Raw genomic sequence first — 15,892 nt, 5'->3', positions numbered from 1 at the left:
CTCTCCTCACCTACAATCCCTGCCTGACCTGAGACTCAAACCTGCAACCTTTGGGTTGCAAGTCCAACTCTCTAACAACTAGGCCACGGCTGCCCCAAAAATGAAAGAACATGAACTTTAAAGCTTGCAGAGCCCTTTTAAGGTTTTCTTTCCTATTTCATACAGGTCATTCATTAGACAAAGAGGTCTTAAAGGGGTCATCCGGTGCCATATGCACTTTTACAAGCTGTTTGAACTGAAATATGTGTTGGGAGTGTGTGTACACAACCACCCTAGAATGACAAAGATCCGCCCAGTAGTTTTTTTTAGTTAATTTAGTAAAATAATTTGCCCCTTCTCATATCGAGCCGTTCTCAGATGCCTGTTGTTGTGACGTCACACCGACAGAAGCCGCTCCTGCGATTGTTGAAAGACGGCAGTGTTTTAGCATAGACCCACCACGAGTGAGAAGTAAACTGACAGCACTGAGGGAATGTGGCCGCTGATCTACCTAAATGGGTTCATGTTTACGTGAATCATTTCTCACCATACTGCTTTATAAATGAGGGTCAGTATAAAGCTTAGCTTTGTAACGTTGTATGGTTTAAAACGGTGTCTGTTAATGATTAAGATGTAACCTTAACGCAATACCTGCAAACGTGTTTACAGCCCGCAACTGCACACGAGTAAAAACTATAACACTCACATTTATGTATTTCAATATAAGGACGGGGTAAGTTATGTTAACGATCACTATTTTGATCTTGTTCAATCAGCTATGCCTCAGTAAACACATCGCGTTCTTCTCTTTACCACAGTAAACACATTGTGTACGTATCTCTCTCAGTACTCTACTCTGCCAGTACGTTACATATAAAGATAAATCAAAGTGACATTAAGTTTACTAACCATTCAGACACTTCCAGTATAAGCCTTAATTGCCAAACTTCTTTGCGGGTGTCATCTTATTCCGGTTCCAACTCCGGTTTTTAAATTAAATTTTAAATGGATGGGGTTGTACAGTGTCTTCAAAGCCCCCCAAGTGCCATTTTCCCCCAAACTATACAACTATACCCCCAACTGTTGTCTAGGCAACACCCCGTGTGCTATGTAATGACAGGTACTGATATCGCTTGCTGAGAAAAGAGGCATTTTTCACCAGGTAACATGAGTGTTTTTTTTACACTACCATAGAGAATTTTTAATCAAAGTATATTACAAACTTTTCATTAGGACCCTAAAGCATCATATTAACTTGTGGAAAATGGGCATTGGATGACCCCTTTAACCGATCAAGATGGAGATGCGACACAGTACCACACCCACGACAAAGAGATCGCAGCTCCTGTGGTGTATTCGTCTTGAAATTAACCCCCAAAAAATTACTTACACACACACACACACACACACACACACACACACACACACATGTTGGGTTTACATGTTTTATGGGGACATTCCATAGGCGTAATGGTTTTTATACTGTACAAACCGTACTTTCTATCACCCTACACCTACCCTACACCTAAACCTAGCCCTCACAGGAGATTGTGCATACTTTTACTTCATCAAAAAAACTCATTGTGCATGATTTATAAGCCTGTTTCCTCATGGGGACCTGAGAAATGTCCCCACAAGGTCAAAATCTACTGGTATCCCTATCCTTGTGGGGACATTTGGTCCCCACAACGTGATGAATACCAGGTACATACACACACACACACACACACACACACACACACACATACACAGTTGTCTATAAGCAGACCACATTAAAAATGATCAAAGGTTCATATCTGTTATAAACACTAAGACTAAGTTCATTTCCAGCCTCAGTGGACATGACGGGGAGCTCAGAGAGTCCAGAGTCAGTCAGTTTGCTTTGTTGGTGTAACTCTTTCCACACTGTTGGCAGGTTAAATGACTTCTCGCTCTTGTCTTTTGACCTTTTTTTGGTGTGGTCTCTGTGAGCAGCTAAAGTTTTCACCAGTGAAATCATGTTTCTCCAGCTGAACTTTGTCTTCCATTTCATTCAGTTCTTGACTCTCCTCTTTCTGCATCAATCCTAAAACAAAGAGACCAATACCAGTTGACTCCACAAAGCAACAGACATTGGTTTATTTAGACATGTATAACATCAACAGCAAAAATGTTTATAATAAATACTACTCTGTTAACTTTATGCTTTCTTTAGGAAATAAGCTGGCAGTTATCAAACCACTTATGAAAAAGCTTGACTCTGGAGAACTGGTTAATTACAGACAGATCTCATGTATGTGGATGAGAGTGCAGGAATTCTGTCCTTCTACACAGCATCTCTGACACAATGAACCATATTCACACAGTCCAGCCTTAATTCACTCAGCCGCTCTATCCTGGGTTTAGTATTGGTTCTCAATCATCAGTGAAACTGTGTTGATGAATCCGAATAGATTGCAGATTTTACACATAATTCTTTTTTGTAGTGCCACATCAGTCAAGGACCTTTCAGTTGAGGTTTTTCTTCTCTCGCAAGACCCAAATGACCTTCATTAGAGTCTCTGGACGTCATTTTTAACAACGTGAAGAAATTAATATGGTCACATGGTCCAGTCAAATGGAAACATTGTGTGTTGAAATACTTTTGTGTTATGTTTAACTTTCTTTTGTAATCATTTAGCCTTCATTGATTTATAATTATTTGTCATTTAATCATTTCTATTCCATTTAATCATGTTAATTCATAATAATCATTTAAGCCATTTATTAACTTGTTTCATTGATTAATTCATTGATTAGTCATTGGTATTGTCAGGTTTATGGCCTGTCTGTTAATGTTTCCTAGTGTTTTTCCCCCCTGTGGTCCTATGTTTTTGTTTCTTCCTTTGTCTCCCCCTATTGTTCTGTTTGATTTGGTTTTCCCTCGTTTCCTTGATTGTATACACCTGTCTTTGTAATTAGCCTCTCCCTTTATAAGAAGTTTGTCTCCTGAGTTTCTTTGTCCGGTCTTGAAGTTACGTCATGGTTTTTGTATTCCTGAATTTCTGTTTGGTTTTCATTAAATTAAATAAAATTAAATGTGAAGCAGTAATTTTCCATTGTTATTGTTTGTTATTTGTGGTTGCCAGATAAAGTCTGTACATTGATGTCAAACTCTGCTCTTTTTTTATCATCATCACTTCATCTCCTACTTCTGCTTTTCTCTGGCTTTACTCAGTCAACTGTTGGCTGATAGAAGACTGTTGGTACAGTTTTGGGTACCAGACAAGATGCATATTAGACAAGTTTGCACATCTCTCCATGAATGTCCCCGGTATGGTGATGTTTATAATATACACCTTTTTGTTCAACAAATATATTTCCAGATAGCACAGGTATGTCTGCAAGATGTCTGTTAAAGATCTCTTGATCTGGAAAGCATCTGCAGTGTACAAATGTCTGGCAGACATCTGTAAGATATCAGTTTTACATCCATTCTAATGCATAAACATCTTAAAGACATCTAATAGACGTCTATTTGACATCTGATAGGAAATGTCCAATAGACGTATTGCAGATGAGCAAACTACATCTTGCAGATGTCTTACAGATGTAAATGCAGACGTCAAATAGACGTCTCTGAGATGTATGTGTGCTATCATATGTTCATGCCTTTCATGCTATTATTGCATTAGAAGTTTCTTTCAAATCCTTATCTCTTTTTTATCCTACCACTCTGAATACAGGCGCTCCATGTAAGAAAAGAAAGTGTCAGAAAGGATCTATTCCTCAATCCTGGCTAAGTGTGTCCCGTGCTCAGGCAAAATTCAAATATTTTTCAAACTTAATTGCTAAAAATGCTAATAGGCCTAAGGTTTTTGTTCTTAACCATAATCGTTTTGGGACTCAAAAAGCTTCTTGTTGCTATATGTGTCAAACATTTGGCTGAATCAAATTTAAGAATGGCTAACGATAGTGGGAGAAAATTCTGTCAGAACGACAAGCATAGAGTATTCTACAGTCTGTAGCTGTGTTTCCATTACCCTTTAAATTTCGCAAATTGAAATTGTGAATTGAATGTACGCTTAATGGAAACTCGTTAATAGCACAAAAACTCCCATATATCGCAAAAAGGTATTTACGCTCCCATAAGGTGGTTCTTCAGGCAGTTTGAAAAAGGAATATTTCTTCAAAACAGCAATGAAACATTTTTTTTTTTTTTTGCATTTACAGATCACATTCTATTAAATATAGCCAAAATCCTACAAAAATCCATTGCCATAACTTATTGCGTGAGTTAAAAAATAAGTTTCAGTAGGTTAATGGAAACACTGTCATTATACAGCGCTGACATTTATAAAATAGGACCAAAGTTTTGCACAAATCTGTAATGGAAACGCAGCTACTGAGTGCAGTTTCTGTGTCATCCTAACAACGCTCTTTAACTGTGGCATGTACAGTAGTCAAAATTTGATGTGGATCAAAAACTTTCATCAAAGTTGTTCTAAAACCAAAATAATAAGCGCTCTTGTCTTAGGACAACTTTGATCTTTTTTTTTTTTTTGATCCACTTCAAATGTTGACTACTATAGATCATTGCTTAAATATCTGACAGATCATGAGTGCTTCACTTTCTAGTTGCTTCTAGAAGTCACTGATCATTTGCAAAACATATTTTTTTTGAATGTCCCAGACCAAAGACAGGATGCTGGGCAGAATAATTATTTTTGTTGTTGTTTTCTGTTTTGTACTGTACTCTACAGCAGCGGTTCCCAATTCCAGTCCTCGCGACCCACCGCTCTGCATATTTTGTGTGCTTCCGACGTTTGTTCTATTCCAACGTTACTGCCCTTCGAAGTGGACATCACAGGATATTCCGCCATTATTCATTAGTTCGAAGCGAGCGTATGTGTTCTATCTGAAGGTCATTAAAGCGCGCGAGACGTAAATTTAAAATGCATTTATTTACAGATGCACTTATGTCACACTTCTCTAGTAAGTTTCATCTGTGTGTGAAGACGCTACATGCGGTGGCATAGCGCAAATATGTGAATGAATGTTTCGAAGTATAGTAAACAGATTTCCCCCACTTAGGGAGCATGGAGCAATGAACACTTTGCAGGAACCATGTCAATCGGATCGCAGTTTCTGCACAGACCTCACTTCTAATGAGCTTATCTGAATCAGGTGTGTTAACTAAGAAAGACATGCAAAATGTGCAGAGCGGTGGGGCGCGAGGACTGGAATTGGGAACCGCTGCTCTACAGTACATTAAAATAAGGAATAAAACACTTGCAAATGCATAGATTTGTTGTGTTCATCATGTGAAAAGTTTTTTATTTGTATTGTTTTCGTAGTATTGTTTTGAATTGATCTCATCAGTGTGTAAAACTGTGTTGTTGTGTGTGTGTGTGTGTGTGTGTGTGTGTGTGTGTGTGTGTGTGTGTGTGTGTGTTTGAGGATTTGTGTGTCATGTCTGTGTCACGGTGAGATGGAGGAGATCTGGGTCCAAATGCGGGGAAGAAGATATTTATTGAATAAACACAAATTAACAAACGAGCAAACAAAACCAAAAGGCCAACACGGCAGAACACGACTTGAATACAAAACCAAAGATAAACAAAACAGGAAACACGGTCTAGGAGCCAGGATAAGTAACACAGAAACAAACCACACAGAAGACAATGCAGCCAGAATGAGTAGTGGGAAATGAGAGTTCTTATAGACCAGATAATTGTGAACAGGTGAGAGCATTGATGAGTGCTAATGACAAGACAGGTGTTACAATCAGGGAAGTGCAGTGCAGGGAAAACAGCGACCTCAGGTGGCTGAGGGAAGCCCCACAGCCCAGATCATGACAGTCTGAGAGCAAAGTTTGGTTTTTCAGCAAGATTGAGTTGTTTTGAGCGGAGAGCTTCATTTTGACCTCAATATATGACGTTTGGGGAATTGAGTTAGAAGTTGTCAATTTGTGTTTAGAGTTTCGCAAATAAGAGGCATCATTTCAAGAAATGTGTTTAAGCAATTGAGAAAAACTGTAATATACTAATATACATACTTGGCCATCCCATCACCTTCAGCTTCCTCAGCAAGGGAGTTGTCATCTTGGTGATGTGTTTGGGATCATTATGTTGGAAAATTGCCGTTCGGCCCAGTTTCTGGAGGGAAGGACAGACCATGATGCTACCACCACCATGCTTGACTGTATTCAAGACCAAATTTTCTTGGTACTCCTCACCAGGGCATCGCCACACATGCTGGACACCATCTGAGCCAAACAAGTTTATCTTATAATCTCATCAGACCACAGGACTTGGTTCATGCTCTTGGACAGGTTGTTTTTAGCAAACTGTTTGCAGGCTTTCTTGTAAGCCAGCTTCGGATGAGGCTTCCTTCTGCCTATGCAAACCGACTTGTTGTGTGACGTATGGTCTGAGCACTGACAAGCTGACCTTCTACTTCTGCAACCTTTAAAGCAAAGCTGGCAGCACTCATGCATTTGTTTTTTGAAGCCAGGTTCTGAACCTGACGCACAGAACAAGTCCTCAACTTTGTTGATCAACCCTTGCAAGGCCTGTTCCGAATGGAACCCATCTTGGAAAACCTCTGTATGACCCTGACCACTGCAGTGTAACTCGGTATCAGGGTGCTACTGAACCTCTTTTATAGAAGATATACTAAAATGGTTGCTAAAATGTGAGGGGTGTACTCACTTTTGTGATATGCAGTAGTATTAATTCAGTCCCAAAAACTTTTTAGTTTTAGTGTTAGTGTCAAAAAATTTGTTGTTTAAGCACTGTGCTGATTTGCTGAAGTAAACATCTTTTACAGAACAGTGCCGTACAGGTTTGTGGGTGATGAGGCATATCCCTGAAGACCTCATGTATCAACGCTGCGTACGCACAAAAACTTTACGTACGCCAGATTTCACGCTCACGTTTGGATTTACTAACGATGAAATTAACGTGAGAATGTGCGTTGATCTGCGCCAACTTCATGTCTGGTGTACGTGTATTTTTTGTGCGTGTTTGTTTTATTTCCCTTGGTGACTCCTAGAGGCAATTATGTTAAATTGCACACTACAAAGTATCGCACCAACACATGTGAAAAACATTGCTATTAATTTATAATTGATAAAATAGGTTAATTGACAATATTTTTCTACCAATTATATGATTTAGAACATATAAAAGCATTTGCAAATGTATACAACCCTTAGTCTATGGCAATGGCAGTGTTGGCCTTATTAGAGGACATTGTCAATGGCCAAATCCGAAGAGCAGGGCCGTGCACAGACCTTTTGACGGGCATGTGCTGAAACTGAAAAAAAGGAACCCCCCCTAACCCCTCCACCACCAAAAAAAACCACACAATAATATTCTTATATTATATTTAATTAGTATTAATAACTTTTATACATATAATATATACATATAGAGGGTATCTTATGTATATATCTTATGTATATATATATCTTATGTAAACTAATTAAAAAAACACTGTGATCCACTGGGATGTCCCTCTCAATGGCTATATAGGCTATATAATATGATGAAATGTTAATAAATTACATCATGTAATTTACAAGCATCAGCAAATTCAGCAGATAGCCACAAAATCAAAATAGAAATTTCTTATAATATATTTTACCTAGCTGACAAGGATCACTCGGTTGCTTTGTGTCAAACTAAATCACATTATGTCAACATCACACCGTGTGGTGATGCATTATATGAACCTTTATAGACATAGGCCTACTTTAAGACAACGTTGAACTTATTCAAACAACAATATATTTTGCCATTACAAGACAAAGACGTTCATCTGCTTCCGCTCTATGACTCTGACTGATGTGCTGAAACGTAGGCTAAGTCGCCGCTGTTCTCCTCTTACCTGCATATTTACATCAGACCATTTCTTTTTTAATTCGTTCACAGTGCGATGTTCAGACCCCACTGCGTTAACCGCGTCAGCTAAACTCTCCCACTCTATTTTTTCTATTGATTTTTTTTTACAAACTTGCAAATAACAGTTTTTCTCCGGTCTACCGGTGAGGAGCACCTTCAATTCACATTCTGTTAAGTTTCTCTTGCTTGCTTTTTCGTTTGGTTTTGCCAAAGTGGAGTCATTACCATATTAATACGGGGGAGGAGGCAGGGAGGGGTTTTGCGCTCGTGCATGTGCGCTCAATTTCACGTTAATTCGGATGTACAAAGAGATTATGCGTGGAATTCCGCGTACGCAGTGTTTCATAGATCTGATTTTTTTACTGCGTACGCACATTTACAGCTTTGTCCGTACGCTATGTTTTAGTATTAATTCAACGCAAGTCTTTGTACATGAGGCCCCAGATCTCATGAAGCTGTATCCTTATATGTAGATGGACCACCGTCAGCAGGTACTGATCTACAGCATTTCAAGAGCATGTGATATGCACGGGATGTTTCTTGACAGGAGGAACATATTTAGTATTAAGCGCTTAAACACTAGTTTTTTCAAAGTTCCTAGAACTATTGGCAGAAGTAGCTGCTTTTTTGGCACGTTCGCACTGTAGGTGTCACGTCCACACACACAAGGAGAGGGTAAGTATATTTCAAGGTATTTATTAACAGACGTGCATACTTCAAACAGGTGAATATAGACTTCGGTATCCGAGTCATCAAACACAGTCCAATAAGGTAAACACAAGTTCATAGGCAATCGCCAGCAAGAGTAACAGTCACTTCCCTTAAAGTGGTTAACGTATGCTTCACAGGTTGATCCAGATGCTGTCCGTGAGGAGCACAGGAGAATCGATAGAAGGAGGAGAGGATCCAAAGAGAGGTGTCCATGTAACTACGATTCCAGCCGGTGAGTGAATGACAGAGGTGAGTATATAAAGGGAGTGGTGATTGCGGTTCCAGGTGTGGGTGATTAGAACTGCGTGGTGCAGTGGTGATTGGCTGGTTGGTGATGGATCACGGTGATTGGGGCTGAGGGAACGTGCTGAGGGTGTGACATTACCCCCTCCTCAGCTTCTTACTGGGCAGCCGGAGGCGGATGTCCCGAGTAGAGAGCCATACCTGGTCTCCAGGAAGGTAAACAGGATTAGGTAACCTGTGGCGATTAGCGTACTCCGTGTGCCTCCGAACTGCCCGTTGAAGATGGACATGGGCTGAGTCCCACACCCTCTCGCTCACCCGGAACCAGTGATCTACCGCAGGCACTTCGGAGGGTTCTCCGGTCCATGGGAACAGTGCAGGTTGGTACCCTAGAACACATTGAAACGGGGTTAAACCAGTAGATGTCTGACGGAGGGAATTTTGTGCATACTCAGCCCACGGTAGATACTGGCTCCAGGTGTCTTGATGTTGGGAGCAGTACGTCCGGAGGTAACGGGAGATCTCCTGTATCTTCCGCTCGGTCTGCCCGTTTGTTTGAGGGTGGTATCCAGATGACAAGCTGACTGTGGTGCCTAGCAGTTGGAAGAACGCCCGCCAGACCCTGGAAATGAACTGAGGCCCTCTGTCGGATACGATGTCCTCAGGAAGTCCGAAGTTCCGGAACACATGCTGGAACAATGCTTCAGCTGTTTCTAGAGCTGTGGGAAGACCCTTGAGAGGGATTAGTTTACAGGCTTTAGAGAAACGATCAACAACCACAAGAATTGTGGTGTACCCTCGAGAGGGAGGTAGATCTGTGGCAAAATCCACTCCTAGATGGGTCCAGGGTCGGCGGGGAATGGGCAATGGTTGGAGTTTTCCTTCAGGTAAACGACGGGGTGTGGTGTTGATGGCGCAGACCGAGCACCCCCGGACGTACCGATCCACGTCCCTGGTCATGTTGGGCCACCAATACTTCTGCTGGAGGAGCGAGAGGGTTCGCCTACTGCCAGGGTGTCCTGAGCCAGGAGACGTGTGCGTACTATCCAGTAACGGAAGCCGATGATTGTTAGGGACATAGGTACGGCCTGGAGGAAGTTCAGGAGGTGCAGGTTCCTCGAAGGTGGCGGTCCGGATGTCCTCATCAAGTTGCCATTGGATAGGTGCTAGGAAGACAGATGGCGGTAGAACAGGGTTAGGTGTGTCAACAGTAGGATCAGGTGAATACATACGGGATAATGCGTCTGCCTTGGTGTTCTTGTGACCGGGTTGATAGGTGATTTGGAAGTTGAAGCGTGCAAAGAATAGTGACCAGCGTGCTTGGCGTGCATTTAATCTCTTGGCTTGTTGGAGGTACTGGAGGTTTTTGTGATCGGTTACCACGGTGAAAGGAAATTGGGCTCCCTCTAACCAGTGCCGCCACTCTTCGAGGGCCAACTTAATGGCCAGCAACTCACGATCACCTATTCCGTAGTTCCGTTCAGCTGGGGTGAGTTTTTTGGAGTAGTACGCACACGGATGGAGGGATTGGGGTTCACCAGACCATTGTGACAGAACAGCTCCGACGCCTACGTCTGCCGCATCCACTTCCACTATGAAGGGCTTTGACGGGTCAGGATGTTGGAGTATAGGCGCTGATGTAAACATGAACTTAAGGTGGTCGAAGGCTTGTTGAGCTTCAGGGGTCCATTGAAGTACCTTACGTCCTCCCTTCAGGAGGGAGGTAAGAGGTGCTGAGAGGAGACTATAGTTCTTAATAAAGCGGCGGTAAAAGTTGGCGAAGCCCAAGAAGCGTTGGAGTTCTTTTACCGTTTTGGGTTCCACCCAGGTGGTTACTGCATCTACCTTACCAGACTCCATACGAACTCCCTCCGCAGAGATCACGTATCCGAGGAAGGAGACGGTGGGCTGATGGAATTCGCATTTCTCCTGCTTCAGGTAGAGTTGGTATTCACGGAGACGTTGAAGGACCTGGCGAACATGGTCGTGGTGTTCTTCTAGGCTTCGTGAATAGATCAGGATATCATCAATGTAGATGATGGTAAAACGATGGAAGAAATCACGGAAGATTTCATTCATGAAGTTTTGAAATATGGATGGACTGTTGGCCAGGCCGTAGGGCATCACCTGATATTCATAGTGTCCAGTCGGGGTAATAAAGGCGGTCTTCCACTCGTCCCCTTCTCGGATACGGATCAGGTTGTAGGCACTGCGGAGGTCGAGCTTGGTAAAGATGCGGGCCTCTCGTAACTCCTCTAGAGCTGCTGGAACTAGTGTAAGTGGATAGGCAAACTTTACCGTAGCTTCATTCAGCACCCGATAGTCTATGCAGGGTCGGAGTCCTCCATCCTTCTTCGGGACAAAGAAGAAACTGGACGCTGCTGGGGACGTGGAAGGTCTGATGAACCCTTGTTGGAGTGCCTCTTGGATGTAGTCATTCATGGCCTCCTGCTCAGGACGAGAAAGAGGATAGACCTTTCCATGGGGTAGTTTAGCATCTGGCAGTAGGTCGATACTACAGTCCCAGGGCCGGTGAGGTGGTAGTTGCGTGGCTCGTTCCTTGCTGAAGACGTCTGAAAAGGATTGATAGATGGTGGGAATGGTGACTGTGGAATGAGTGTTGGGACTCTCTATGGTGGTTGCATTGAGGGAAACAGCGGGACGAGGTTGCTGTGAAGCGGACGAGGGAGAACGGTATCCGTGGCTCTGGCATCCTGTACTCCAGCCTAGGATTTCTCCTGTGCTCCAGTCGATGTGAGGTTGATGTTCTGCTAGCCACGGTCTGCCCAGGATGACGTCCACATTTGCTCGGGGAAGTACGAGAAGGGTTAATTTCTCACGATGGTCATATGGAGAAATTAGTGTACCTCTTTGGTTCGTCGGGAGATTTTACCGTCGCCCAATGGTGAGTTCTAAATGGTAATGATGCGATATTTGATCTCATTTTTAACGGTGGGAATTTGATGCTTGGCAATGAAATGTGAGGAGATAAAGTTGCCAGCCGCTCCAGAATCCACAAGGACATGTATGGGGAGAGTACGAGAGTCCACAGTTAGGTTTGCAGAAATACGGGGTAAGTGAGATATGGCAGGAGAAATGGCTACTGTACTCACCATTGGACGAGGTGGTCGAACTGGGCAGACGTTGATGAGATGGGAGGCTTCTCCGCAATATAGGCACAGACGGTTGTCAATGCGACGTTTCCGCTCTGCAGGATCCAGATGATAGGAATCGGTGATCATGGGTTCTTCACTGTCTCGTTGGGGTGACGGAGCTCTGCATGGGAGAGAACTAGCCACAGACAATGTAGAGGAACAGGCAGAGAGATGCTGCGAGACACCAGTAGCTTTCTTTATAAAAGTCTCTAGCGGTACATTATCATCATAGATGACCATATGTTTGCGAATTTGTGGCTTGAGCCCTTGACGATAAGCTGCCAGGAGAGCAATCTGATTCCAACCACTATGGGCTGCTAGAGAGCGGAAGCGCAAGGTGTACTCGTGTATGCTGGCCGTACCTTGACGCAGAGTGATGAGTTCATCGTGCACTGATAGGGGAGTGAGAGCGGCTCCGAACACTTCCTTGAAGTGCGAGGTGAAAGCATTGTGTGAGGCTATCGCTGGACTCCTTGATTCCCAGAGCGCATTGGCCCATTGAAGTGCCGGTCCAGTGAGAAGTGAAACCATGAAGGAGATTTTGGAGATTTCGTTAGGGAAATGGTGAGCATTCGCCTCAATGTAGAGAGAGCTTTGAAGGAGGAAACCATCACATCCGCCTGGATCGCCGGAATAATTCAGGGGGCGAGAGATGGGCGTGTTGGAGATCGTCGTGGTGTTAGCTCTGGTCGTAAGGGGAACAGATTGCAGAGCTTGACGGAGGGTATTCACCATTCCGGCGAATGGATCGGGAGAAGCAGTGGCTGATGACGTTGACGCCTCCATGAGCGAGCTGTAGTAATTTTTCGGGGCTGGAATCCTGTCACGTCCACACACACAAGGAGAGGGTTAGTATATTTCAAGGTATTTATTAACAGACGTGCATACTTCAAACAGGTGAATATAGACTTCGGTATCCGAGTCATCAAACACAGTCCAATAAGGTAAACACAAGTTCATAGGCAATCGCCAGCAAGAGTAACAGTCACTTCCCTTAAAGTGGTTAACGTATGCTTCACAGGTTGATCCAGATGCTGTCCGTGAGGAGCACAGGAGAATCGATAGAAGGAGGAGAGGATCCAAAGAGAGGTGTCCATGTAACTACGATTCCAGCCGGTGAGTGAATGACAGAGGTGAGTATATAAAGGGAGTGGTGATTGCGGTTCCAGGTGTGGGTGATTAGAACTCTGGTGATGGTTCACGGGCGTGGTGCAGTGGTGATTGGCTGGTTGGTGATGGATCACGGTGATTGGGGCTGAGGGTGTGACAGTAGGAACTAGGAATGGTTTTAGTTTTTTTTTTGCTCCTACTTCAGAATTAATTCTAAAATATTTCAATAGGCGCTATCAGTGATGCAAGAAAATGTAAAATTATTTCAGAGTTCCTGCTTCTGATGCAAATGCAACCAGGAAAACTGCCCGAGGGGGGACTTGGTTAGTTCCTAGAATTAACACAGTGTGATTGTATAGATGTCAGAATATTACATTTGCATGGTGAGAACAAAAAAAACACTGTGTTTGTTTATGTATATTTCATTAAGATAAGTTATTGTGTTTACATATATGTTATATTATATATTATGTATATATTACATATATTGTTATATATATATTATGTAATATTTATAATGCTATATGTTTCTTTGACGCCGTGTTGTTGTTGTTTTTTTTGTTGTTGGTGTTTTTTTTTTTTTTTTGAGAACCCAGAGTTTCCCTTATTTCAAGGTTAACATAACATCCTTTTAGAAACGGGTCTCTGTGTACAACAAATTTCTTAAAAGACGCAAACGTAATAGAACACACTTGCCACTTTTAAAACCCCATGAGCAGATTCACCCAGAACTTACTAAAGAACAACTCAAACATAAAAGTAAATCAGAAAACTAATGAAGTAGCCTATGAAAACCATTAATGTAAGTAAACACATGAGTGTGTTCCTCACTCTTAATATCTGCTGCAGATGAAGTTGAGTTTGTGAGATTCAGGAAGGCTGATCCAGCGCTGATCTCCTCCAGACTGAACTGCTCCTTTTCTGTTCTCGAGGCTGCAGTTTTCCTGTGTGGTTCCGTTCCCTGGAGCCCAGTTGTGATAGCACACCATCTCTCCACTCACCCAGAGCCACATGTTCATGATGCAGTAGTTGTGTAAACCCAACCACACCGCCGCAGTAGACGCCCGTTTAACCACGTTCATCACACGCCGCTGAATCTCTTCTGAATGAACCGACACCAGATCCACATGATTCTGTCTGCAGTATCTCAGAGCTTCAGACCACGTCAGATTCTCTTTGACCACAATCAGTTTATCTGGACACAAAACAAACCACAAGCAGAAACTAGAGAGAGACTGATCAAAAACAACATGCAGAACAAACACTGTGGATGAATTTGTCGTGTCAGACATGTAGCGTGAACTTTAAGAGATCTGGAGGTGATGATGGATTGTGTGTGTTTTGTGAGGATCTACTCACCTTCATGACACACAAAAGGAAATTTGTTGGTGCAAAAGTTGTCATGCCATTGTCCCTGAGTGTTCAGTTTGACAGCTGCACAGTTTTCACCAGGGCTAACATTATTAGGTTCACCAGCGTACCAGTATCTGAATGAGGAGTTACTCTGATCTGACCACTGCCATGAGTCTCTGACTCTGAACAGACCGATCCAGAGTAACTCAACACTTCCATTATTCACACTCTTCTTCAGCTCGTTCATGTCATTCGTGTTGTCAACGGTGGCCAGATCTGAGTATTTCTCTCTGCAGTATCTCTGAGCTTCAGCCCAGTTCTTGTTCTCATTTATAAATTGAAACTGATGCTGAACACATTCAGATACGGAGCAGAGAGCTGTGAAAGAGAGGCTTTGCTTTAATGCTTTTCATATCAGGATCAAACCTAGAAACTAGAAACCATAAATAAAACCACAAACACACTCACCAGTGAGAAGAAGAATGAACAACAGAGTTTGGTCCATTTCTGTGGAGGTAAAGTACAGATAAACTCAGATTTCAAGTGTTTATAGACTCATTTTGATGTAAAACATGATTTCAGCGATACTTAAAAATCCATCTTAACAGGAAGATAAATGCACCATTCACAATGATTAAGACAATATTAACATGTCAAAAGTCTAATTCTAGTTAAAGAATGAAGATGTGAGTTGTTCTTACTTCAGAGGTTGTGTCTCTCTGTCCTGAGTCTGATGTTTCTGTCTGCAGCTGTAACATGATTCTTATATCTGCTCTTATCCCTCATTCAGCGTCACATCATTTGTTTATTACTCTAAACAAAAGCTCTTTTCATTATCTACCTTGTGTGTTTTTTTCTCTCTCTCTCAGTGTTGCTCTGTTGTTGTAATTCTCCAGAAGTGTGTTTATTTGAATGTGACTGGAGGGTCTGTATGTTCCTGTTTGCACACTGTGTAATAAAACATGCAAATCAAAGACAACATTATGGAAACAATAGACACAGAGAGCATACACATTATTTTACTTCCTCTTCATGTGACGTCAACTCAGTCAACATTATAACAGTACATTTCACTGGTGTTACAAAACATGCTTGCTACTTGGACCTCTCTCTATTTTCAATGATGCACAGGCATGCGAGGACTTTCGGTGACTATACATGATTCAAATTCACATATTTGTCAGGGTGTCTAAACTCAGTCCTGCAGAGTTTATGTATGATCACAAGTTAAGAAACTGACTGACAAGGTGGACGACATGGAAAACAGAAACAGACGGAACAACCTGAGGCTGGTGGGTTTGCCAGAGCGGGAAGAGGGAGGCGATGCATGTGCGTTTTTGGCGGCCTGGATTCCAAAAATATTGGAAATGGACTCGAGTACATCATTAGTTATAGAGCACGCACATATAGTCGGCCCACAACGAAACATGGATGCTCGGAACAGAAGACGGGTTGCCATTACACTACCAAGAACAC

At 42.5% G+C, this 15,892-nt stretch overlaps 1 protein-coding gene across 1 annotated transcript; it reads right to left on the bottom strand.

Annotated features, from left to right (window-relative positions):
• Nucleotides 1–13,896: 13,896 nt before the first annotated feature.
• LOC141333983 (macrophage mannose receptor 1-like) lies at nucleotides 13,897–14,921 on the bottom strand. Its single transcript, XM_073839136.1, has 3 exons — nucleotides 14,885–14,921; nucleotides 14,423–14,794; nucleotides 13,897–14,258 (listed from the first exon to the last, which is right to left on the bottom strand). The coding sequence occupies exons 1-3, from the start codon at nucleotides 14,919–14,921 to the stop codon at nucleotides 13,897–13,899; spliced, it is 771 nt and encodes a 256-aa protein (XP_073695237.1).
• Between the last annotated feature and the right edge of the window lie 971 nt (nucleotides 14,922–15,892).

The sequence above is a fragment of the Garra rufa genome, chromosome 4 (assembly GCF_049309525.1).
Source record: "Garra rufa chromosome 4, GarRuf1.0, whole genome shotgun sequence".
Lineage (NCBI taxonomy): Eukaryota > Metazoa > Chordata > Actinopteri > Cypriniformes > Cyprinidae > Garra > Garra rufa.
The sequence above is the reverse complement of the archived record's forward strand: the minus strand, read 5'-3'. Positions and strand labels throughout refer to the sequence as shown.